This window comes from Nilaparvata lugens, chromosome 5 (genome assembly GCF_014356525.2).
Source record: "Nilaparvata lugens isolate BPH chromosome 5, ASM1435652v1, whole genome shotgun sequence".
NCBI classification, from domain to species: Eukaryota; Metazoa; Arthropoda; class Insecta; order Hemiptera; family Delphacidae; genus Nilaparvata; species Nilaparvata lugens.
In genome coordinates this window covers 26,299,449-26,326,304 of record NC_052508.1, presented here as the reverse complement: position 1 = coordinate 26,326,304, position 26,856 = coordinate 26,299,449, and the positions used below count along the sequence as shown (strand labels likewise).

The 26,856-nt window shown below is 35.0% G+C and overlaps 1 protein-coding gene across 2 annotated transcripts in view; it reads right to left on the bottom strand.

The window, feature by feature from the left end:
* The window catches only part of LOC111049665 (knirps-related protein), a 56,736-nt gene that overhangs the window by 10,596 nt on the left and 19,284 nt on the right, over positions 1-26,856 (bottom strand). The window contains exon 1 of one of the 2 annotated variants that reach the window (XM_022335798.2): positions 15,146-15,338. The exons of the other annotated variant lie outside the window; for it this stretch is intronic. Coding sequence (XP_022191490.2) covers positions 15,146-15,163 — 18 coding nt within the window. The 5' untranslated portion in view covers positions 15,164-15,338. Of the gene's footprint in view, positions 1-15,145; positions 15,339-26,856 lie in introns of those variants that run through there. 2 annotated transcript variants of the gene reach the window in all.

Genomic DNA, 26,856 nt, shown 5'->3' with positions numbered 1-26,856 from the left:
GAGTTGGCTTAAGGGCATCTTAAATGCTAAAAAACCAAAACATTCAGTTACGTTAATTGGAAGAAAAAATAGAGCTCGTTAGTAGAGGATCGCACCAGCAGGTATTGAAGGGTAATTGGACGTTATTCTTTCAAATCTCATGAGCATTTTAGCCATTCGGAACGCTCTGATTAGGGAGAGAGGTACAATGTTGTGTTACGTCGTTTTGCTCAGACCATTGATGGATTGATAGCACTTAAAAGCACATGGATTCAGCCGGATCGTGGTCCACCTTGACTTAGTTTTTCTCTGAGAATCATCAAAAGAAGAAAGAGAAGGAGGAGAAAGAGAGCAGGTGAAACATCCTGGATGTTGGGTGCTCACTTGATCTGGTTACGTCAAAGCGCATCTTCCGTAATTGGTGTGCTACGCTTATTTATTGGTCGAGAAGGATCAAGCGAAGACGGAATGTGATGAATGGAGCGACAGGTGGCGGAAGAGAAGAGTTGGCCAATGGGTGGCATGGCGCATAAAAACAGCCAAAACAAATCGAAAGATTGGGAAGTGAACTTCACGATAACGGCCTCTCTATAGGAGAGTGCAACCTTGTTACTTCCTCTTTCATTCAATTCATCTCACTCTGGCCCTCTCTCTCTAGCTCCCAGCTCTTATTTGAAAGATCACACTCTATAAAATCTTGGATAATGAGTAGCAGACACAATTTGGAAGTCCACAGTCTCAACATTTTCGTTTTGGTAAATCTTCTAATGTCTACTTCTAATGATAAGATGTCTGTAAAACTTTGCATCAACTTTGTGAATTTACTTCAATATGTATTAACTACGTCACTTCGGACTTCATATATATTCCATATGTACAAATATGGAATATGGATCAAGGACTAAATAATTTTCATATTCACTCCTCCAGGTAATTAAAGCATTGGATGGCTCCTCTGATGGATACTTACCTTTTATTCAATCAATGACATGAGAATGTTTAATCTGAAGGAATATATTAATAGCCTGAAATATTGCAGCATAATCTAATTGAACCGTCAATAATTGAAATGTTTGTGATAGTTTCGAAATAGTCCCCAATCAACTATTCCAATCCAATTAGAATCAAGACTCAACAGAATCACTTGCTTGAGGAATAATTCCTAAAAAACATCAAGTCATATTCCTCGTAAGCAAAAATTTTGACTTGCAACTAAATTTTTTCATGAGCAGCCAATCAGAAAAGTGAAAACAACTCAGTTGTGCAAACGTGACCTGTCACAAAAACTCACACGATTTCAGATAAGTAACAAACTAACATAATTTCAACTTTTTCTCACATACTCTGAAAGAAGGTTAACCAATCTATACTTTGAATTTTCAATTGGAAATGGTCGCATTTAGCAAGTCAAGCGGCAACATCATCGTGTGAAACTGGTAACAAATTATATGCTTTCTTGTTCAAACTGACACATCTTTCTGAAGGGCGATATCCAAGTGAAGAGTTGTTGAAAAGTGATGACTATTACGAGACTATCCTCATATTATTACAAGTTGGCCGCTTCTTTTCTTAAGTGTATTAATCATAGGCTACGGTTGGCAAATATCGTTTAATACTGAGAATGAAAACGATTGCTGTAGGGGTAGGCATTCACAAACGTTTTCCTGGTATTCAGTTACTCAACTTTATTATAACATAATTATGGTGAAGAAAAGTATAAACTATTTATTCATTGAGGATCACGATAAGTCAAGAGAGATGAGCTCACAAATCAATCTGGAGAATAAGAATTAGATTGAGGATAAGAGGAATGAGAATAAGAATTCATGAGAATAACCTATCGGATAATGATGACAACTGAATGAATGTAAGGCTTTGTAAAATCATCATTCACTTCTTTACATTTCCATGATGATTGTATTCCATAACCAAAGGTAGAATTTAGTAAACACGATTAAGTAGTATACGGGAGTGTTGGAATCATTTATACCAACAAGATTTGTTCCAGCTATTATTGGAAGATGGTACTCACAGAGTTTGGAAATCTTTCAAGCTTATGTAAGCCTTCTTATTAATCTCGTTTCTGTATAGGGCTACTTTTATGGAAATAGAAAGAAAAATGAAAATCTTAGTACCCTTTTTGAAATATTTAATCACATTTCGGAAAATGGCATCAATGTCCGAAACATGTTGTGATTAAATATTTCAAAAAGGGTACTAAGATTTTTATTTTTTTCCTATTATGTAAGCCTATATGGTTACTCACTTAATGGGCTTATACAAATTGAACAAATTGAACAATTTGGATTATTATCTAAATCTAGGAGCGAAGCAGTTCTAGGCTGAGCCTTTTGTTCCTTTCCACTTTCCATGTTGTTATTTCGTATTCAAAGTCCGAATGATTGTGTGTCAATAAACAAATTAATCAAATGATTATAATTATGTATATATGAACATGTTGAAGATTACAAATGGCATTCACAAAGACAACTTTGCTTCAAGAATCACATTCAGTATTGATTAAAATGAACAATAATTTTTAAAGATTGCGGAATCCTCAATAAATAATTGGAGCTCCACAACTAATATCACCTCACAACTAACAACCTATTCAATTCGATGAACAACTTCAATGACATAGGTATAGTGATTAATGACTACAACAGAACAGTCGTGATTGAGAGTATCACTTTTTACTATGAAAACCTTGATGAAGTTTGATCAAAATCAGTTGTAATAACTGTTCATTTCAAACATTCAGAGTGGCAACCTTCAGCATCTGCTTCCTGATACGTTTTCGATGATCTACACCAAGTGGTCGATCGTGATTGAAGTTTGACAGGGGAAGTCAAAAGACGGGAGCTCGTTGAAGGCGACAGGAGGATTTTTGTATGCGTCGGGTGTCGTGCGTTTGAATGCAAAGTCGAGGCGACGTGCCAGCAGCCAGCAGGCCTCCCTATCAGCCTGTGTGCCCTTGAATTCTGTCTACCAATACGTACGACTTGTGACAAGAATCGAAACTAATGTCATCCAAATAGTGAGTAGTCTGGATGACTGAGTTCACTCCAAACACACAAAGGACATTGAACAAGTAATTCATTTGGAGTACTGGTGATGTTTCAAATACTGGGGGAGATTCCTTATCTTCCAAAAAATTTCCAACCTTGCAATAAATTGCTACGTGCCTGTTCAATATCAGTAAAGATAGAAATTATCATAATAATCAGTAAAAGAATCATTCACTCATTTAACGGTTCATCAGTGTTTTAAAATAACTGTTGGAACTCAACTTATAAATGTGAAAATTTTCTCAATGACTTTCTATGAGTACATTACATTAGGTTAAGAAAATTCTCATTTAGATTTAATATTATAATGATTTGAAAATTTTGTAGTTCAACCCTCCTATTATGGCGAATCTTGGTAATAATCCATTCCCGATAATCATGGATCAGTTGAAACAGTTTTTTACCTAAGAAAAATGCTATTGTTACCATAAGAGAATTTTGTATAATTGTGATTGTGAATTTATTGTCAATGTGCTCGTGAGTTTTATTAACAACTCTTGGAATAAAACTGATTGTATCGTGCTTGAAAAGATTTCTTTATTCTCTATAATTTGTATATTGTTATTTTTAAGTATTAGTGACTCACTAATGTGTGTTGGAACTATACATTTCTGATTATATAGGAGCAAACAAATTGAATGTTGAATCTAATAGTCTAGCAGAGTAGATATAAAAATGTTCACTCAAGTTAATTCCTCAATTAATCTATTAATTCCTAAAGTTAATTCCTCATTATTTGTATATTGTTATTTTTAGGTGTTAGTGACTCACTAATGTGTGTTTGAACTATACATTTCTGATTATATAGGAGCAAACAAATTGAATGTTGAATCTAACAGTCCAGCAGAGTAGATATAAAAATGTTCACTCAAGTTAATTCCTCAAGCACAACAATGACTGACATGAGAATGAAATCAGATGGTGTTTCTCTGATATTATATTTTATGAGAATCTCTCCGAAAAATGTTGGTTTCCAAAAGTTGAATCTTCGAATGAATAAACTAGAAAAATACGTTGATGTACTGGAACAGCCGAGAGCAATTAATGATAGGTGGTGGGTGGAGGTAGCGTTACGATTCACTCACGATGCCATCAGTAAATACAGACACTACCGAACTAGATGCACCTCTATCACCATCACCAATTTAGAACATCTCTGGAACCGCCTACAGGCTCTTCTGCTCGTTTCTCATCCAAATCAAAGTGTTCTACGATCATTAGCCGAGGCGGGATCTTTTTTCCAGCTGATCGTGCCCTGACACCTCTCAAAGACCTGCGCTTCGATCATGTCAGTCAGTTTTCGTCTCGCTTACGATAATTCACGCCGCGCCGCACCATTCACTCTTCACAGGGCATCTACTCGTATCTTGCCCTCGGCTAATGCAAACGCTAACACACACGGATCAACTCACTAACGACGCACTTTGTTTGTTGAAAGCGTGTTGCCCGCATTGATGGTAACAACTGAAAGGGATTGTTGTCATTGTTGCAAGCACTATAGAGCTATTTTTACCCAACTCTTTTCTACTCTGCAGATAAATATGAGTCCTTCAAGTGAGAATCTAATATCATTCTATTGGTTAGTACAATAATATTCGAATTGCATCAATGTAAGGGCCAAGCCAAATGAGGCGTTTTTCAGACGAGTCGACAGAGCAGGGAGCTCTGAGATTAAATGATTATTATCAGCTGATTGGGTTGGCGTTGGGAATAATTAGCCATTTTGAGAGCTTTCTGCCCTGAGAGACGCCTCATTTGGCTTGGCCCTGAAGTGGAGTTTGGTCGATAATCAATCTGTCATCAGAGATAATACTAGGAACGAAATATCATATCATTCATGAATTTCCAACCATGAATAAATATACCGGGTTATGATAGTCAATAGATGTTACAAGTTGTGTTACAAGAGGTGGTACACGTGTATTATGATAAAACAAACAGTTATGTCCAAATGAATTATTATCAATAGAGAATATAATGAAGAACATTGATGAATGATCATGAAGAACAATAATTAGTACAGTAGCTAATTTGAAGTGTTTTACTCGAACAAGCAGAGTTTCAGTAATTAATAAGCAAAATTGCAGTGATATAAACTGCAACTGCATTGGAGAATAGCTGAGTGTTGACAGCAATGAAAGGTCACTGTCGTGGGACGGTTAGGCACATCGATGCATTTCTCGGCTGCATTTTCATTGATTTTTCTTTTAACAATCGTGAAAAATCAATGCTGCGCAAAGCAAGGCCAAGCGCGGTTGTTTTCCAGGTCGTTGACTGTTGGCTCAGAAACGTTCAGTGCGTTGAAATATTCGCACGTGACCAATTCGATTTGTCAACCTGAGTTTTAACATTTCAAGTTTGTTTTATCTAGTTTAATGTTTTGCCTATGAAAATTTCATTGAATGATTGAGCAAAAGCCTGCACTTCGATTTTGTCAATGTTATCTTACAAATTGATAAATGGTAGAAAATATTAGAACTATTATCAGAACTTAACAATTTCATAGATAAGGAGAAAGTCATTGATGAAAAAATAAAATTGGATGGTGAAAAATAGCGATAAAGATGACTCACAAATAAATCTTCAGCTTTATTTATTTTTCCTAACCAAACTTTTCTTCAAGTAAAAAATATTTGTTAGGACCCTACCAGAGACTTATTATGATGTAACAACTGTAACTGGAGTCTCATTTTTCTTTTCGAATCTGTGTTTGGACAATATCTAGTATTTTCATTCAGTATGGTTAACTACAACACTACCACCTTCTCAAACACACAGAAAGAAGAAAAACAATGAATGAAATGCCTGCACATTGTCAAAAACACTTATTTAGAAAAACGATTTCGGTTGTTACACCATTTTCAATCTCTGGTAAACTCTTCAATAAGCTTTAGTCAAAAGGTAATTGATGATCAATTTCGTAACAGCTTGAACAAGTATATAAAACTCTTCAATAAATTGGTGCTTTTAACAATTACAAGTTGTTTTTATACAAGATAGAAGTGTTAACAACAATATAACCTTCAAAACAACAGAAAATTAAAATTATATTTGTATCCAACATTCACTTCACTCGATAATTCTTAGCCAAAAAGCTGCAGTTTACAATCATTAATAGTAAATTAGTTGAACTGATATAGTCCTCTATTTCCACTTTTTAATTCTGATTAGTTTCCATATACCTCATATCTTATATCAATTTGTGAATAACAAATCTTAAAAGGGAAAATTAACACAGTATATCCTATAACTTAAATATGTGTAATTGTTTATTTTTAGAAATTGGAATGTTTATTGAGTAGCTTCTCCTGTATCTTCTGAACATATTATATTATGTTTCGCAATTTGTTATGAAAATATACTTTTGTAAATAAATTTTATTTCAATTTGAACATCTTCAATCTATTGTAAATATTATTGCTTTTTTCCCCATTAGATGAACTTACTGATTTCTGTAGTAGTGGTTTCAACCCGAATGACTATAAGGAAAAACTTCACCTGTCAGACAAACTTACTTTCCTCTTGATGCAATTTTGTCTGGGTGGATTTGGTTTAAAAAACTAATAACCATTTTTATGCAATTCAGTCTACCATGGATTTCACTCAAATAATAATAGTGTTCCGCTGTAAGGAATAATGTGATCCAAACATTTACCAATTCCAAAATAATACGTAAAGTTACCAAAATTACTAGTTGGCTAAGAGTGCACTATCCGTTCTATTTTCTGCAGCAAAGATCTCACAAGTGAAATTGTTTGTGATGCAGGATGCTGAGTACGAAAACAACTTAATGGAGTTATGAAAAGTTATACAAAACTTGAAAGAAAATGAGAAGCGAATGAAACGAAATCATCCCGGATATGTTGGCGAAGTATTAAATAGTGTTGACTACTAGGCAGGAAATAATGACCAAGCATTGGTGAGTACTGGAGCTGAGTATTGGCGGTGAAACAGAGAACAGCATACAAGTTGGCCTTAATTATCTCATTAATAAACTACATGTACATGTTTAGTGGAGAATTGTTCAAAAATGTCATAAAGAGCAATAATATCAATTAACTAAAAATACACATTATATATGCCTCTGTAACTTTCTAAGCTGAAAGCATATTTCCTGCTAGTAGGACTACCAACAATTTTCATAAGCCTGCAATGTTTAGGCAAAAATGGAGTGGGGTAAGTGCGATTCATAGTTCAATGAGACCAGAAGACGAGACATTAACTGAGGTACCGGTACCCACACATTCAATTTGATGAATTAACGATTTTTTCTTAAAGATTTTTAAAGATGATTACAGATTTATTCTTTCTTTGGGAGTTTAAAACTGTTGAATGCGTTTTTCCAATTGATTATTCAATATTGGTTCAAGAGATTTATCTATTTCTTGAATGATCTAAATGAATATAAAACCAAAATGAATGTAGGAGTAGGCCCAATGTTTATCTCCTACACCATCCACTCTTTGAATGTATCAGATTCCTTGAGTGTGAACTGAATGGTCACTCGAATTCCTGAACTTTTCGTTTTATCTACGAAACTTTCTACGGCAGTAAAAAGTAGATTCATGTTTTCAAGATAGTGCGTAAAAGCTCACATAAATCGGTAGGACCCGAGTAATTCACCAATAAAACTGGAACGCCAAAGAAGATAGTCCTGAGAATCGAAAATCTGTAGGAACTAAGTTTCAACGAATAGATAAATGTTTCCTGTAGAAAGTTACCCATCGGATCTAGCCTATTTTTTATCACTATTGAAATGATCAGGCCCATACTGTGTACACTTTTATAGGTCCAGTTTTGTTGCGTTTGTCTTTTGGTCATAGTGCATGCTGATGTAGGTGGATGGATAATGTTAACGCTGATGGAACTGTGAGCAACAAGAATGGAGAAACGTTTGTCCTCTTGTTTTATGACGGGTTTTCAACGTTTCATTATAATTTATTAGTTCTTTCTAAGCGGTTTTACAGCCGGCCTCTCAGCCCGTGTATCTGTTTTATCTTCGTGTACTAGTATTTATGGTTTGAGGTGGATTTAATCCTATTTAGGGCGCCGTGATTGCTCTTCCCTGCCGTCTAATTTGTATTCATCTCGTATAGACCATCTGGTACCCAACCGCCAGCACTCGAGTTATGGTCTTTTCGGACTTTGTCCTTTACAGAGGAGAAATCTCTCGTTTTAAAGACACCCGAGTCTCATGATCTTTCGTAAGCGATCAATCGATCAGTTGCCACAGTGTCAACAGTTCGATGCCCATCAATCTCTTATCTAATGCATTTTAATGATGGCTGCTCACAAAGACAAAGTGGTGGTCTAGTGCTAGTGGTCACTTCACTCCACTACTTAACGCTAAGTTCCGCATCCTATTTTCAATTTAATTTTCTGATAAAACAAGAGTTCGCTTTTAGTATATGATGGAAGCCATGCAATATGTTAAGTATATGTTTAATAAAAACCCAATAATTTATGGTATTTTATTATTAAAAAAATGATGATAATAGATATGCGGAGTACCACAGCTTGTCAAAATTATAAATTGATTGAACACTTGATAATATTAGCTGATGTATTCTCTACTACTATTCAATATGAATTGAAACTTTAGAATTAGAATATGTTCGAATGTGAATGTTATTTGGTTAGTTCTCCAGCATTTTATCGTTATCGATTTCTAAGGAAATAGAATTAACAGTAATATAAGATGAAAATAAGCATTGGATTGAATAATTTTACAATTCAAAATACCAATGAGAAGAATGGATTTCCCTATACTGAATTTGTCAAGCTCAAAACAAGATTCACGAGAATGAATTTTCGAACTTGAAAAATCTGAAAAATGGAAGAAAATCTCTGAGAAAATAAGAAGAGTTATTTAATAGAAATCCGATACTGTACAACAGTACAAAACAGCTCTAAAATAATTTCCATACTGAATTGGAAAAAATATTTCCCATACATTCACTTTTATTCACTTGATTTAATACAGCTTGATGCTGTCGTATGTTGTTTCACCTATTATTCATTGTGTTTCTTGCATAAAGATGATCTAAATTTTAAGTAGATCCTGCACGAGGATCAAAAGATATTTCTTCTAGCCCACCAAGGCAGTCTCTCAGGTTTATTTACATTTCTAGATCGTATCTTTCAAGATTTACTCTGCTCTCTCCCTTCAGCGACCTGCTCCATTTCATTTCATCACACCTCCATCTCGTGAACAAATTACGGCAAATTGAATTTTCACTGAGCTGTAAATCAAAATAATAAATCGAGAACTTACTTTAATCTTGTAACCAACCACTGCTGTACGAACGGGTCGGAAACAATTTTCTAGAACGAGCTCTTATAAGCTTCAGTTGAGCTATAACAGGATCTCAAGAGAGAAAAGGATAGAGTGAGAAGGAAGGGGTATGATGGAAGACTCCTTGTGTGAGATGGGCTACAATGTAAACGATTCTATCGGTTTTATTTGAATTATATCTCTCAGCTACCGTAAATACTTTATATCTTAGATTATTATGCAAGAAACGGGTTCAGATCATTCACCAGATCATTATTGTACATACTGTTTATACCAGTATTGGAATACTGAAATCAATTTCTTTCACATATACAAGGTACGAAGCATTCGTTATAGCAAAATATGAATCATACTACAGTATGAATATCCTTCTTATAGAGCTTGTAATTCGGAAATGTAGCATAAGAAAATGGGTGAAAAGGGTGAAAAATGAAAAAGAGGTACGAGTAAATACACCAATTTTTTACAGAAAATACGTGTCCTTTACAATCCCATAGTTAGTATAATACAATTGATTTTTCCAATCACTATGGAAAACTTCAGGAATTCATAGATCTTTTTCAAAGGAAGGCGAATTTTCTCATTCTAAACTGCACTTCCATAGAGAAATCGATTGACAACTCACTTATAATATTATATTTGTCTCATACACTATGGAACGAGTAACCGAATTAGATAGCCCACGATGAACTTGCCCTCCATTTCAATAGATCTCTTTTATAATCTGTATGTCATGATCATCTATTGACCGGATTTACAATAATTTTCATTAGTCCACAACTGACTAGGATTGATATTTCATGAACCATTTCATGTATGTAATGCCGCTATTGATAGTCCAGTAGACCTAATCAGGATCCATTCACAACAACTTGGTCATGGATCTGTAACTAATCACTCGATTCACCATGAAAGGGGCTTGCTCCACTCCAACATATCAATTCAAAGCGAAATGTGTAATGAATCCTATGTCCCACCGCACAGGTCGATAATTGATAAACAGAAGACGTTCCACTTTGTAACAGTCAATATGAATTGACGCTATGAAAATTCATTAGGCTTATGCATAGAATTCATTCAACGGTTGATAATAATTCTCAGGATGAATTGAATCACAGTGACACATTAAAAATATACTGTACTGTTATGCTTGATTCACTTTTCTATTTCAAATAATATTCCCAGATTAAAAAGCGTGGCACAGCCTTCATTATACTTGCAAAGATCCTTTATATCCAACCGCACTCCCGGTATTCTCTTCCATATTTGTCAAGTGATCACATGATCAGAGAGCTTAGGAAATATTCACTTCGGTAAAGGAATACTTGAACAATCAACTGATTTATGTTCATTGAGGAATCACGGATGGCTTAGAGTTCTATCTTCCATCTTGGATCAATCATCAGAAAATACTGCAGGTGAGACTGGATTCTACAAAGTAATAATCATAATTCTTATTCCAATGAAGGCATTTTTCGAACTCAAAACTTATTATTCGAACAGAAGAGAGACATGATAATACTTTCTATATCAATAATTATATATCATATTCCATCTCAACTTCCCAACATTCGTCTTTTATCTTTATTCCTCCTTATCCTCAATCCTTGTATTACATTCAGATATCTCAAGATTCAGCCTGATAGATTAATCGATAATGAAAGATTTGTCTGACAGGTTTCATTTCTCATTCACAGATTGAATATTTCTCATACGAAATTATTGAGACGAGAAGTAATGCAGACAGTCGTTTTATATACCTCTCTGGATATAATATTGTTGAGCTTAAGATCGATCTCTATATATACAGTAAACTAAGTTTAAGGTATGGATTAAACTCATCAAACTCCTCAGAAGCAATCTGTAAAACTTGTTCCCTCGAGAATTGAGTTGTCTCCAGTAGAAACATATTTAATGCAATAAATTAATTTCACATATTTATTCATCCTAGACTACATGAACTTGGAAGATCATTGAAAATTCCAAACAAGCTTCAAAACATTTTGTACTGAACTTGAACTTCCAGAAGAGTTAACATTTCAAAATTATTCATGCAGCCAGCACAATGAAGTGCATGAGATCCTTTATACCTTGTAAATGGGTAAGACTATTTAGTACAGGCATTAGAATTAAAACAGGTAGGCCATCAATTGAACAGGCGAATTACACTCATTGAAATGGATAAAATGTCTGAAAGGAACTAATTTTCGAAAAATGATAAGTAATACATTTTTGAATTGATCTACCACGCAAATCATGATAAAGGACGAAACTATAAGATACTTTAACTTCAAAGTTGTATGACCGTCTTTTATCGACTCAGCTCTACTTATATTGTTGTAGCCCACCAACTCATGGACTGCTACGCAATAGATTTGAGCCTTATGTTGAGAAAAAAGTAAGAAATTTAGAAATAAATTGATTTTTTCAATGTCTCTTAAATTTGGATGGAACGGCTATCTGAAGCATTGTGCGCAGTCACACAAATAACAGTCGACAATAAAATATTCGATTGAGTAGGGGTCGGAGAATCACGTATTGGGTGACAATTACAGCTGCGAGCAACGTGCGTAGGATTCGTCCATTACAATATGGAAATGGTCGAAATCTTTTATGTTATTGCCACTTAGTAGATATCCGAATGGAGTGGAAACTGGAGTTCCATACAGACCATCCTCGTCTTTAATAAGATTTGGCCGTATCCTTTCAGTGCTAATGGGGCCTGGTCCAGCAGAGTATCCTATTATGAAGTCTGTTCGAATTTATTATGCAAGAATCTCTGTTCTGAGCCGATGTTCAATTTCCCTAATCTGTTCATCAAAGTACTTCGCACACTATTCTTTGAAGTGATACTGCGAGCATTCAGTCTTTACTGCACTAGTGATTGCATTGTGCTACTGAAAAGAAAACAGTAGTTGATCTGGATTCAGAAAACAATAAGTTAGTCCTGTTCTCAGAGAACTTCCATCATATGATTTCAAATTTGTTCTATTGAAAATTTGAATAAAATGTAATAAATATTACAGTTTGTAAAGCCTGTTGGATTCTTTCTCCCGTTTATGAGGAAAAAATATTTTATGAAAAAGAGCTACTAATTCGATGCTCAGATATCTTCAATACTCTATCCTCAGAGAGATTTCAAAATTCTCGAAATGAATGACAATTAATTTAAAAATCAGAGCTTGAAGTTCAACTTCCAAAACCTTTGAATACTTCAAATTTGATTCAGATGTGTGCTCTATGACATATCTGTGATGAATATTATATTATATTTTCCACATTATTATATTAATATTATATTATATTTTCCACGTTATTATATTAATATTATATTATATTTTCCACATTATTATATTAATATTACATTATATTTTTTGGAAAATTTAAGAGGAAATATATTCAATTTCAAAGCTACTTTCGCCTGGAACTTGATAATTGAATAAGGAAAAATCAAATACAGTATCAATTGTTTTACTCATAGAACCAACTTAGTAAGATTCTGGAATAATTGAAGATCTGCACTTTCACTCTCTCTGCACTGCTCATAGAATATTTTCCCATTCAGAATCTATGTATTGATATGAATTGATGCTGAGACTAGAAGGGAATCCCGTTGGATTATGGTTTATGACACATATTTTATGGAGTTTAATAGCCTCAATTCAGGTCATGCGCTCATGAGAACGAATTCCAAAAGAATGGATGAGCCCGAATAGAGAAGTTATGTCTTGACAGATAATTTAGTATTGGAGTTTTTACGTGGGTTTCGCGGCAAACGGATTGTGCCTCTAATCCAGGTACAGCTTGAATGCCGAAGATCACACGCCAAGATGGCAGCTGGCAGTGCAACGACAATATTCATTGGCGCTGGCAATACATCAAATCGGCTCTATTGCAATAGATTTATTTGTCTTGTAGAACAAGGCATTGCCTTTCCATCATTATGTAGGTTAGAAGTATCGTTATGCATAATAACATTCATGAAATGCGACCGTTTCGACTATATACATATAGTTCTGCATTATAGAACAGCGCAATACTTTGAAATACACGTCAACCCACGTCTGGCCAATGCCTTGATATGTTATTTATATTTCCCACTTGGACATTTATTGTAATCATTGCATTGTCTTCAAATTATTATTTGTCTAGAACTCGTAAATGTATCATCATTCGCAACTGATAACAAGGTACGCGTGTTTTCTTTGATCGCATGATTACCATTCATAATTCTACTTATGGAACAAATGCATTTGTACGCCCATGATAATGGATGGTTGAAATTGACAAACGATAGAGATGATAAAATACTAAATTGTGCCTCAGGATTCTTGCTTGCAGAGCTAATGCATTGAATTTTATTGATACAATAAAACAATAAAATATAACTCACATATAGTATTATATTGTGAGAAAACTGTGGCTGAGCTACGAAATATGGTAAATATGACAGTTTATGAAAATGAATAAGTTTTTGTGTTTGATTATCCACTTATTGCTAATATCATAGCGTATAATCGTCAACCCCAATTTAAAAATAAGGAGAATTCGCATTTAGTTTAAGCTTCCAGCTCGGAACATATTTAAGCAATAGATGGAAAATATGAAATGTTAATTTCAAATTCAAAATTAATTTAAAATAATGTATGGTTTATTATTATATGTTCATTTTCAGTCATGATAACTCATCTGAAGTGTTGTTTATGGAGTCAGTTTTATATGTATACTTTCTGTGAATACTTTTCTTTTAGCAAAGTTCTATAAATTTCAATCGAATTGAAACATTTTCGAATGGAAATTATCAAATGGGAAGGGAACTTTATCACAATCAAATTAAGCCCACTAAGAAATCGCGTTTTGTACTCCAGCAGTTTCTTGTAGTACAAGATTAAGTTTAACCACAATAGCTATCCAACATTTGACCGAATCAAATGACTACAATCCTGTACAGATTGAACACTTGCACACCCGTGGGAAACTACCCTTCAATCAAACACAGACTTTTTTACTTATAGAAGCAATATTCCTGACTGGCGAATCCAGATGGATTTAATCTAGAAATTCGATTCGCATTAGATATCTCGTAAATGAGAATAGAACAAATTCTTATAGAATGTTCGATATTTAATGGCATAACATTAGCAAACATGGAGTTTTCGCAGGGCGGCTGACTTTCTAAGAGCCTTGCAAAATTCAATTTTTCCACTACGTCAAGCTTTATATGCTAAGTGCTTCATGATGATTCCTCGCAAAAGATGTAGACTCTCACAGACTATCGTGTTCTAAATGGAGGTTAATATTATTACTGAAGCCAGCCAAACCGACTAAGTTTTTTTTAGAATAATGTAAGAGCCTTAGTGAATTGGGTTCACAGAATGGCGTGGGTAATGCCCATAAAACTGGTTCAAATGGTGAGCGTTATGAGGGCGGCTCAGACATGGGGTCCCAATTATTGATATTATATGAAGTTCCGTGGTCAATATTGATTGAATTTCCCACATGAGGATGCTGCACTACAGCTCGTAAATATTTGAGCTTCAAATCGAATTTCAAAGATTTTTGTCGTGAATATCATGATTACGTGTATTGTAAAAAGTGTAAGATAAACCTTCCAAGTCTGTAATGCCTAATATATATTTTGTCTTATAATAATTCACTTTCTAAATTTTATCCTACCTATTTCTCCTATCCGGAATGCTTGAAAAGAAAAATATCATTTTATCCATTAACAATAAAAATATATTTATGAAATAGTAGAATGTGATGTTCTATTGATTAAAAGAATTGAAGAATACGCTATTACCTTTTTCAATGCCATCATAGTTTTAGCGGTGATATTGAAAACAACTTGAGAAAAAAATTGAAGAAAATTGTGATAATGGTGGCTCACAGAGAAAATTATTATGTACACTGTATTGCACTGAGCACTGTATCAAGACTGCTGCTTATTGTGGAAATAAGGCCGAAGTGAGACTTGCTCCACTTTGGGGCAAGTAAATAGAAATGAAAATCTTATCATCCTCTATCGTCATTCATTTGATAACGTGAACGATTTGTTTGTGGTTCGAAAATATGTTGACGTTATTTTTCAGTTACCTATCAAGAGTTTGATAACTCCTGTTTGACTTATAATCTCTTCTGATTTCTTGATTCCTGAAAAATATTCAGTTCCATTCTATTCCATATCTTGATTGACGATTGATCAATACTCGAAATTGAAAAGCACTAAAGAACTGCAATTTATAGGATAGTTGGAAGCAAACTTTTCAATAATTCAATCATTAACTGGAATTTTTTACTTATGTATATTAGAATATTTTTGTGATTTTTGATAATGCCATATTAATATTGATCAACATTCATCAATATTAGTTCACTAATATAATATCTAGTTGATACTGGTAGTTCTATGAACTGTGAACCTCGCACAGTTATAAACCGAAGCCATTCTTATACTGTCCATCAGAGTTAATCCTGTCTGTATGTCGTGTCGGCGAGATATCGATGTGCAAACGACTAATGGCTGTTGGGGTTGGTGTATCAAAGATGCTAACATCAAAAGCTAATCTCCTTCAAGACATACTGTCAACAAGAAAGTCCGAGTTCAAGGCAGAGAAAGTTCGAGAGACAATGCTATGTTATTTTAGTTATTAATTGCCTGCGTTATTGCACGCAGTGCAATAGTTCATTTATTTAACTTACTTATTTATTCACAATGGAGACAACGGGTTTCCCCAAATATGTCTCCTCAACAATAAAAATTGTACAGATACAAATGAAAAAAGAAAAATAATGATAAAAATAATACGAACTTATGCAATAATGAATAATACAAACAAAAAAATACCACCTAATTCAAAAATGAAAAAATACAAAGATTTCAAATACTTATGAAAAAAGTGAAAATACAACAAATTGGAAATTCAAAATTCCAAAAGTTATGAAAAAATTGAAGAATATAATAACAAATAATGAAGAAAAATTTTATCAATAGAATAAATAACATTTATAACTGAACGACGTCCCAGCCCATATTATGCAATCCTCACTGATACAGCAACTATTTATTTGATGAGATCATGCTCACAGAAGATTTAATTATCATATAACGCTTTCTGGAATTTAGCGCGAGAAAACTAGAAGACATCTAGGCGCCCAGACAAGCTTTTATAAGTTCTTTGCATCCTATTTAATTGTGCATAAAAATTGTATTCAATGAGGCATGCAACGGGGCATGCAATTTATAGTCTACACAGCTGCTGATTTCTTACCAAATTGCATATTGCATTGCATGCGTCATGGCATGCGTTTTTTAATCCACTCGACAGCTGATTTATGATGAATAATATTCTATAGTCTGATTTTTACTCCAATATTGGCGTATGGAGGAGGCTCCTTTTTACTTTTATATTATCCTTGAAATGCAAAATTTCCAAAAACCTTGTATATACGTCGACGCGCAATTTGAAAAGGAACATACCTGTCAAATTTCATGAAAATCTATTACCGCGTTTCGCCGTAAATGCGCAGCATATAAACATTTAAACATTAAGAGAAATGCCAAACCGTCGACTTGAATCTTAGACCTCACTTCGCTCGGTCAATGACAGTTGAAAAGAATCTTTCTCAACAATGTTTCACAAAATATAACCACTCATGTGTTACTAAGATTAGTTAAATTAAATTTATCATAATTTAAATAATATCCAGTATAATGTTGTTAGCACTTGAATATATCGCTATGAAATGTTCTTTCATATTCTTTATTCTTTCTCCAAAAATATATTCGAGTGTAATTTTGATTTTCAACATGAGTTAGTTCAATAAGTGAGATCGTCATTCCAAGAAAAAGCAGATGAATATATTCAAAGGCATTCCAAGAAAAGCTTGAAATTAGATGAATCTTTCTAATTTTGACCCGTTTAATAGTCTAACCTCAACCGATTAACTCGGAAGATGTATGATATGAGGAACTTACAAGAGGATGTAACCATAATGCATTGAAGAGGAGAGATTTATTACTGAGAATAGAAATGTAGATTTGTATTCAAGCATCCTAGATAATAATTCAAACAAGCTACCGGAGCTTCCTTTAATGCTTGCGTTAAAAAATAAGTCTTACAAATAAATATAACATACCCGTTATGTAGTGCATGAGCGAAAGAGAGCAGGAATTTATGTAAATCAAAAAGATATATGTAAATTAAAATGTGGACTCGCACGTGCTCAACATGTTTGATTGCTGTCCGTTGTCGGCTCGAATTAGGAATATAATCAATATAGGATATCTAGCTATATAAATATAAGAGCTCTAAGCAATGAATTAGGAGAGCATGAAGAAGCCGGAGTGGAAGAGATGGGTGGGAGCGAGTGAATGAGAGGGAGATCTGAGGAGAGATATTTGAGAGACCGAAGTGATCTCTGGAAAGAGAATAGGATCGAGGAATGCTTTGAAATAATAAGATAACGATATGGATTTAAATAAAATAAAAAGACTTAGGATTACGAACTCTGTTAGTGATTGATTCAGGATTAACAAAATCCAGAGAGCTTCTATATTGGAGACATGGAGAGCATATTTTAATAATATTATATCATTTTCAAAAATGATATTGAAGATAATATAATATTATTTATTACAGCATGCACTCCATGTCTTCAATATAGAAGCTCTGGATTGCGTTAATCCTGAATCAATCACTAACAAAGCACCAGATTCGCATTTTCTCTCTCCCATCAATTTAATTAATGTGAGATATTTGAACAAATTATTGATAAAATAACCAACAAACTCCGCTTTACACACTTCTTTAGACTAATTTTCCTCACCGGTCACCGCCTTATTGATTTCACAGATAACCAGACAGTAAATCAATGATAGAGAATCGTGTTGATTTCTAATATTTACTAAGATGTCTGTATTCGAATGACTTATTTCTTACTGTGAATGCTACCACGAATCTCTGTATCATGCATCTGAATTTTTGGAATCCGCCATACAACTTTACGAGTATGGAGACATCATGACAATACGCTTTGTTCCTTTTATGACCTTGTTTCTGATAAAGAATAAACTATATTTTTGACAACCAGAGAGGTATCTACATATAAGTTTCGTGTTGTGAATTTGAAAGACGATACCAAGTAAGGTAGTGCAGATATTCCATTTGGGCACTTGAAGTGAACAGTGTTGTAGATGGTGCCTACTGTCACAGCTGCAGCCTGGTAAGGCTGGTGTCAGAAGCAGAACACACGTAGCTACCGAACAAACAAATTTCTCAGCCTTCTGTTGCTGTGTCGTCTTCTGCACATTTTTTGATGGTAATATAGAGGCATCAGTGGCTCTAGACTGTAGAAATACCGACGACATACATCAGCGGCTTTGTTGTCGCCTTTTTTGAACCGATGTTGGCGAAAAAAATCTCTCAGCTTTGCCATAAGCGCACAAGCTAGCTGCTCCTCAAGTAAACGCATACGGATTTTATTATTTTAGCAGGAAAGAAATACGAGTTAAAAGTTGGCTGTTTGTGTATACAGAGAGGCTGCTGATGACGGGCATTATCTTCTCACGATCTGTGCCCAGAGCCAGAATGACTACTTGCCACTCCAACCTCCAACTCACCGCCGCTTCATTTAGATTGATGCCGTCGCGTCTTCTTCTTCTTCTTCCTCCTCCGAAGACACTATTAATTACTGATGGCGTACACGTTCAATTAGTGGCCTCTCACTTCCCTCATCGCACCCCTGCGTAATTAATTGCTGTGCAGTCTGCTTAGCAATTCAGTCACTACCTACCACTCCTGCCCCCGTTGTCAACAGTCTCTTGTTTATGACATTTGCCGGCAAACCAGGTCAAAAGGGTAAATGCGCCATGCTTTGGTTGGACATTAGTTCCGTTTACGGCGGAGCAGGGTGATTTATTTGAAATGTGTTGAGTTTAAATTATTGAATAACCTATTTATGAGTTGCTCCTTCACTTGACACACATGGAACACTCACTGATCATTTTTTTACAAGCAAATGATCAATTATATACACACAAAGTTCTTTTGCAATCCAACAAATTCAGAACTCATGATCAGCGAGTGAGTTCAGAAATTGAAAAGTATAGATTAAATACATTTTTTGGTGCCGGTAAGATCGTACTGTCATCATAATTCTCAAAAATCGTGTATTTAAAGTGATTTCTTGAAATCCCCTTCAATGGATGCGAAGTATATCAATCCATCTAAATTTAAAATTGTTTGCTTTTCTATTTTCAGATTGTGATTTGGAGTAGAAATTGAAATGGACATAGCCTATGCATAATATTTGGACAATTTGAAACTAAATTAGGAAATTGAAGTAGTTTTGGGCAATAACCTGTTTTTCTTTTCCAAACGCTGTATTGTTTTTCCTAACCTAATAAATAAATAAATGAATGAAAATAAGTAAATGAATGAATAAGTAAATAAATAAATCCAAGTCGGCCTGGTCTAGCGGGGTGATCCCCAGCACCACAACTTCTACCTGCTTATGCTGCTCCTGGACTTGGGTCCAAATCCCACCAAGGTTGGTTGATTATCTCGTCTTAATACCCATGAACGGTCAAAAGCTTATAGGGGCATCATTCAGCGAAAAATCAAACATCGATTCATTGTATAACACATTAGTAAATAGAAGATCAGGAGAAAATTATCATTCATATATATCTAAGATTCATTGTATGATTAAAATTTAACTCCTCTCTCGATCCGTATGTATTTGTTTTCACTATTTCATTAATTGTGTTGATGACTAATCAATCTAACATTTTTCAAGTTCATACAAATTCATCAAGACTCATCTATTCTACCCATTCGTGCCGTTTGAGCCCTATTGAAGTGAGCAAATTTAATAGTTTTAAAAGTTTCCATCCAATTAGCATACCATCACAATACCACCTGTAAACAATCCATAACATTGTCTGTCTAAACGAGCTGTGGCATCAGACATTTAATAATTTCACTGTCTAAATCATTGGAGCGCGAAGTGAGCACAATTGGAGCACATGCGCTGCAGTCTCTTCCCACGCCACACCATCCGTCATTGTTGCGGCTACGACCGACTCAGGCACGCAATTCGGCAAGGCCGTTCCAATAGAATAATTGGGTTACTACAATAGTAGAATATCAACGGTTGCGATACTAACGATAAAGTGAATCTTTCATGGCAACTATTCTTGGCACAAATTGCAAAGCAGGTTCGCATTGTGTGGACAAAGCTGCTTGGAAATACTTTTCAAGAACAGCTTTATTTGGGTAAGGAGAATTCAAGTACAAGCTCAACTTGATCGCATTAAATCGACTATTCAATATCCATAGAATATCTCATAAATATTATTGGGATATGTAACTATGAAGTATGAAGAAAACGAATGGCTCATGCTCTTTTTTGAAAAACACCAGTTCCTTCAAAACAGCTCCCACCTGAGGTTTCTGGTTCTCTAATTGAAGTTTCTATTCTACTAAAGGCAGATTAACTTACTATTGTCATAGAATGCTGGACACAATAGATAGAACATATCAATTACGGATGATAGATATGAAAAATAAATGTATTTTAGTCAATAGATACATTTTATAATAAAACTCTTTCGTATTGTGAATCCAATTTCTTCATTTCTTGATAGAGCTTTCAAATATACAAGTTGATGAATGATTTCTCATATCGTCCTCATCGTCCTGACATCTGTCTCTTACAAATCATTGCCTAGCGAGATAAATTATTGTTTACTTTCCAAGTAGTCGAGTTTTGTCACCGTTTTCTAGAATTTCTTTCAGGAAATGTCAAGATACGAAGTTTTGAAATCGGAGCCATACGCTGTTTCGAAGACTGTTGTATTTCGGGACCTGTGTATGTGTGTTCGCCACTCTGTTGTACAGGAACTGATTTTTGGAAACAACCACGGTAATAAAATCGCGAGAAAAGAAGTCGGGGAAACAAGAGAAACACTTATACTCGTCTCTGAGCTGTATACACTCGATACATAGGTATATACGTTATCAAGACGGTAATATCACTTGTACGCTGTAGAAGGTCGAAGGTTAGCTTGAAGTGGTTCTGCCCTGCGTTATGAAGCCTGCAACGCGGCGGCGGCGGCGGCGGCGGACATATTACCAACAGCATTTCTGCTTTCTCCTTTCTCACAGCATCTATGATACTTCCCAGGCTGGACCGACCGAACAGACGGTCTTGGATGGTATTTGCTGGTCGGTAAAGTCGACAAATTCCCACTAATCCACTTTAAACATACGGTGCGCTAGGCTTTACGATCAGAAGCAAGTGGAAATATTACAGAATATATAAAAGCAGATCTTGACGAGTGGCGGCAAAAATAAATTTAATACTATCAACGATATTCTAGTAGTACTCTACGGTCTTTGCCAAAATTCTAGGATAGAAATTAGTCATGGGAATAATATTCTTCCGAATTCGGAAGGTCTGATTTTATCAGGAGGAGAAAACAAATTGATGAATTGTGTTCCTTCCTTAAGTAAATGAAGAATTGAATGTTTGATTGATTGTAACTTGATCGCTCTAGTGATGAGACAACATTGAACTCAATTGAAAAACCACTGTTCCATTTGTTAACTCCAAAGTGTCATACTGTTGCTCGTAATACTAAGTATTCTTCAAATTGTGTTATATATTTGCTACATCTATTATTTTTGCCACTCGTCATCTCCACATAAACGTGGAGAGCTGAAGTTGACAAGTAAAACAGTTTTTTCCCAATTTTGGAGAAGTTCTGTATCATCAGTACACAATCAAAAAATTGTTCAACTTAGTGTCCATTATTTTAAGTTCTCTTCAATGAAATTTTTATAATTTCAGACAGATTGTAGCTAGTTCTCATGTTGTCTTCTTGAATGTATGTTGTTGGTTTTATCTGTTGCGGTGTCAAGTTGACAGTGCAATGTGACGTTAAGCAGAGGCGGAAGACCTAATAATACCTGTGATAATAGAGGCAAGCAACCGCTTGATTTAATCGTTCTGTTCGAATGGATTGTCTTCTTGATCATGAATTGTTCGAATGCCAATTACCTGGCAATGATGACTTGCTATGTCAACACTGTTCATCTACGAATATCTTAGGCGCTCTAGAACAATCAATTACATATTTACGCTCAATGGAAACGTTATTACTAATTAATTATCAAGGTGAGACCACCTTCCTGACTGTGATTATCGAGATAATCTACTAAAGTCATTCTGCCTCAAGATCACAGTAAGGACACATAAAAAGTACAAAGAAGTACAATAGGGCGAGAAAGGAAAGTCATATAAAATAAATAGCTGGAGGTGCATATCATGCGCCGCGTGTGCAGGGAGACCTGCTGTATAAAAAACACAATTAAACTGACTGATTCAACCCTGAAAGATGTAGTATTACAAAGATGACTATTGAAATAAATATAGCGGAGCTCACAATACGTGTTATTATTATTGAAATTACCTTATGGAAATAGCATTTACTTCTTTTATTTTTTTTAAATATGATGTTTTTTTAATCAATGAATAAAACTTGATTTGATCTGCTAATTGTGGAGGAATTACTCTCACCATTATCTTTTCATAAGCAGTCAATTAAAGTAGGCCTACATTTGATGAGAATTTTTCGTGCCAAAATAAATTGAAAATGTGCATATTTATAGTCTAAACAGTTTTGGGTTTATCCTGCTGATTCTCTCCCAATCAATTTGATATTGTGATTGTGGAATGTAATAGATGAATAAATAGAAAAATTATTAAATAAATATTTCTTATAAGAATATTACATTACCAAACATTTATCGGCAATCAAATGATCACACAACCCCAATTTCCTGGAGTTTTCTTATCTATCATGTTTGAAATTCAGAGTAAGCTACAACCTATTATTACAAGACTTATGTTCCTCTTTAAACTAATGAACCTTGATTTTTTTCGAAATGTACAACCAATAATTTAGCCTATTAACATAATTTGAATTATTGTTCTGGATAGATTGCTTGCAAAGAAGCTACTCACAACAAAATAACTACCTAGAGTGATAAATTGGGATTTGGCTTCTATGGGCTTGGATAAAGTATTCCAGCAGCTAGTTCGAAGAAGGGCTTAGAATAAGAAAGAAAATGAGGGCTTAGAGAATGCAGCTAGCCAAAGGCAGAGTTGTAGGCAACATATTCAAGGAACAGCAACTTAACTGAATACGGAAAACAATAATCACAACTCCTGAAGAAGCATTCATTATGGTAGAACCTATTCAGTGTTTGATAAAGAATAAGAAGAGACCTGGGCCAGTAGTGTGAAATACTCCTCTGCTTATCTGCATAGCTTGCCTTGTCTATCGTAATTTACACGGAATCCCAGTTTGATTCAGCTTTTTTGAATATAAATTGAATCGTTCCTCCTTGGAACGTCCAAATTTTCGGTTATCTGCATATCTTACAAGATTCCAATGATGCAATTCCACTCTTCAAAATCACACTTCAATGATCTGAACATCGATTCGAAACGTTTGACCGCTTTTCGATGTTGAAAACTACATTATTGTCAGAGAAAAGTCAATTCTGATAAATATCCCATAAACAGGCAGAGTGATGATGAGCTGACAAAGTCGCGAAGAATGACTGATATCTTGGAAGTGATGGACAATCACTTCGAGAATTTCGCAACTATCAAATAAAAATGACGTATTTTCAAAACTCTTGTTTTTTATGTGAATGGCATAGATAAATTCCTAAGTCAGATTCAACGTACCATTGTAGATAACTTGTTTGTGCTTTGAAATTATTCAAAGACCTCCTCGGTGAATTTCTAAATGTCAACCGTGTTTCTTCTATTCTAGATGGAGATGAAACTCTTCACTGAAGTTCCTTACCTGGAAAAATAAGATCAGATTACCGACACTATCAAATTACTTGCAAACAATTTATCAACATTCACAATTAGGAAAAAAATTGTTATCTTAAATTAATGATGTTTCTGTATTGAAAAAGGTTTCCTCTGTGATATTGTATTGAAATGTGCCACATTTTCGGTGATATCTTCCTAATAAATCGGCAGAGGTTTAACTCATGCAGCTTTTTAAATGAAATTCTTAGAACGTACTTCCCGTAAGAATTATATAACAAACATGACTGGTGAATGAGAAAACAGATTTCTTCATCGATAGAGGAAAAAGACATCGAATAAAGCACCAAGCACCAGTAAGCCTATGAATGGTAACCAACTAGCTCAGTTATTTGGTATTGGAGGTGTGATTGATAGCTGCTTGTTGAGCTGAACTAATCCCGTTGAGTAGCTGTTTCAATCTGGGTGTGTGGAGCAGGGTGGCGTCTTACAGAGGTGTAGCTCACTTGCATTAAGCATCGACATGAAACAATAGACGTCCCGTCCCGCCCAATAGATGAATCCCAGGCGAGAGAAGCTTGGAGCCACACTCAATGTCAGTGCTTTGTTTCATTTTCTTCAGTGTGTTATTCGGTTCGACTGGCTGAGCTCATTAATTGAAACCTTGGACCACATTATTTCAATTAATTAACTCTATCGATCATTTCTACGCTTCCCACTCGTGCGGTGTTTACACTCCACTTGCAACTATGACACAGACACGCTAACAGCCATTCATCGCTTGTAGCTACGATTCACACGGTTCTAATTTTAATTGACTCCAATGTTGCGTATTTTGTTTTTAGCACCATGTAGGAAGTGTTTGTGCCATTGAAATCGAAACTATAATTGGACTAATACACATGTATTTGACGAAAGTTTATGTAGCTATTATTATTGTAGACCTCTACCGATTCAACCTTAACAATACAATCCAATGTCCTAGGATGAGAAACGTGTTCATCTATTTCTGTACTCAAAATAATAATTCAAAATTTTACTACGGTACTCTAGTGAATCTTCCTCGAGTTTTAAGATAATTATTAATTTTTAAATACAAAAATATATTCATAAATAGAGATAATGAAGAATCTGCTGGAAAAACAATTTGAATCAGGTATGATGATTGAAAAGGAATTTCACAAATGAGTTAGTCCTTCATTTATGGACTCAACTTATTCTTCTTTCTTGATGATATAGGAGAGAAGAAAATGTATGAAACGCTATACAAGGCATTATTAAATTTGTCATGCTAGGAAGTGGGATATAAAAACAATGATTAGAGGTGGAAGAGATCACGAACTGAAGTACAATGTGTTCAGTAATTGGTGCGATTTTCAGGTGAGCTGTCCTCTCTCCAGTTCAATACAGACATAAACCACTAGAAATCCTAAAATCGTAACACTGGTTCAATATAGAGATAATAATTCAGTGCAGAATGTGTATTTTTGTCGATTATACACAAACTGGTAACGTAAGTGGAAACCATAAACTACAAGAGAGCGAGAGAGATATTTATTTATGTTCATAGCTGTGGTCTATTTCTTTGTAGAATGAATGTTGAGAACTGGGGGTGGGAAGAGAGTGCAAAGAAAAATTGACGAGAGGAATGGGAGAGGTAAGGAAGAAGCTAGTACTTTTAGTGTAGACATAAAAGTAATTCATGATAGTGGGGCCAACTAATTTATCAACTGAACTCTTGATAAAGAAGCAGCTGAGCAAAGTTGGAGAGAAATTTTGGAGTTGAGTGAAGGATGAGCAGAAAAGGAAGGAAGAAAGTGGAGAAAATAAAAATGAGAGACGTGCCGAGATCATCGAGTCGTATATCTTGTGTACATAGCCCCGAACTCGCAACAACGTAAACAACCGAAAGAAACTGGTAGTGCCCTAACAGGAATATGCAAACCGTACTCGTGAAGGTCACATAAAATCCAAGATACCTTTCTCGGGAAAGAAGAAATCTCCGTAGAAAAATAATAATAAAAAGTAAAACGAACGAAGCAATAAGGAGAGGGAGGTGGAATAATGTTAATGCGACCAGGCAATAAGTATAAATAATTTTTTCTCCCAGACGTTATACTCTTTCAGTTGTGGAAGAGTATCGAATTATAATGAACTACTCTATGCGCGATATACCCCGAGAAATCAATTTATTGGGCTTGGACCAGAATCGGTCCACTCTCGTGTGAACTCACGCTCCAGCCATTACTGGCTGTCCTATTATTTTCCAGCACACGATCTGCCCAGTACAGAGCAACAGATCTCTCATGCTCTGACCATCTCAAACCATCTCTCCCCTTCCTCACCCACCTACCACCCCCACACCACTCTCCACGTATATGTATGAGAGTGCCTCGGCTCGGTACTCATGCCACTTATCATGCACCTTCGTTCACATCGTGCTCTTCAAGACTCACAAAAAACTGGAGCGATTTAATAGATGAAAGGAAAGGGTATCACAGCTTGGTGAGATGGTGAGATATTCTGATGTGAGTTCTTGGGGTAGGACTACGGTTTTACCTCAATTGATCCAAACATTCCCTGGTGAACTCATCTATATATTGTTCTCTTCCTATTCACTTGTTAAGCCGTGTCTTCACTGAACAAATGTTCGACATA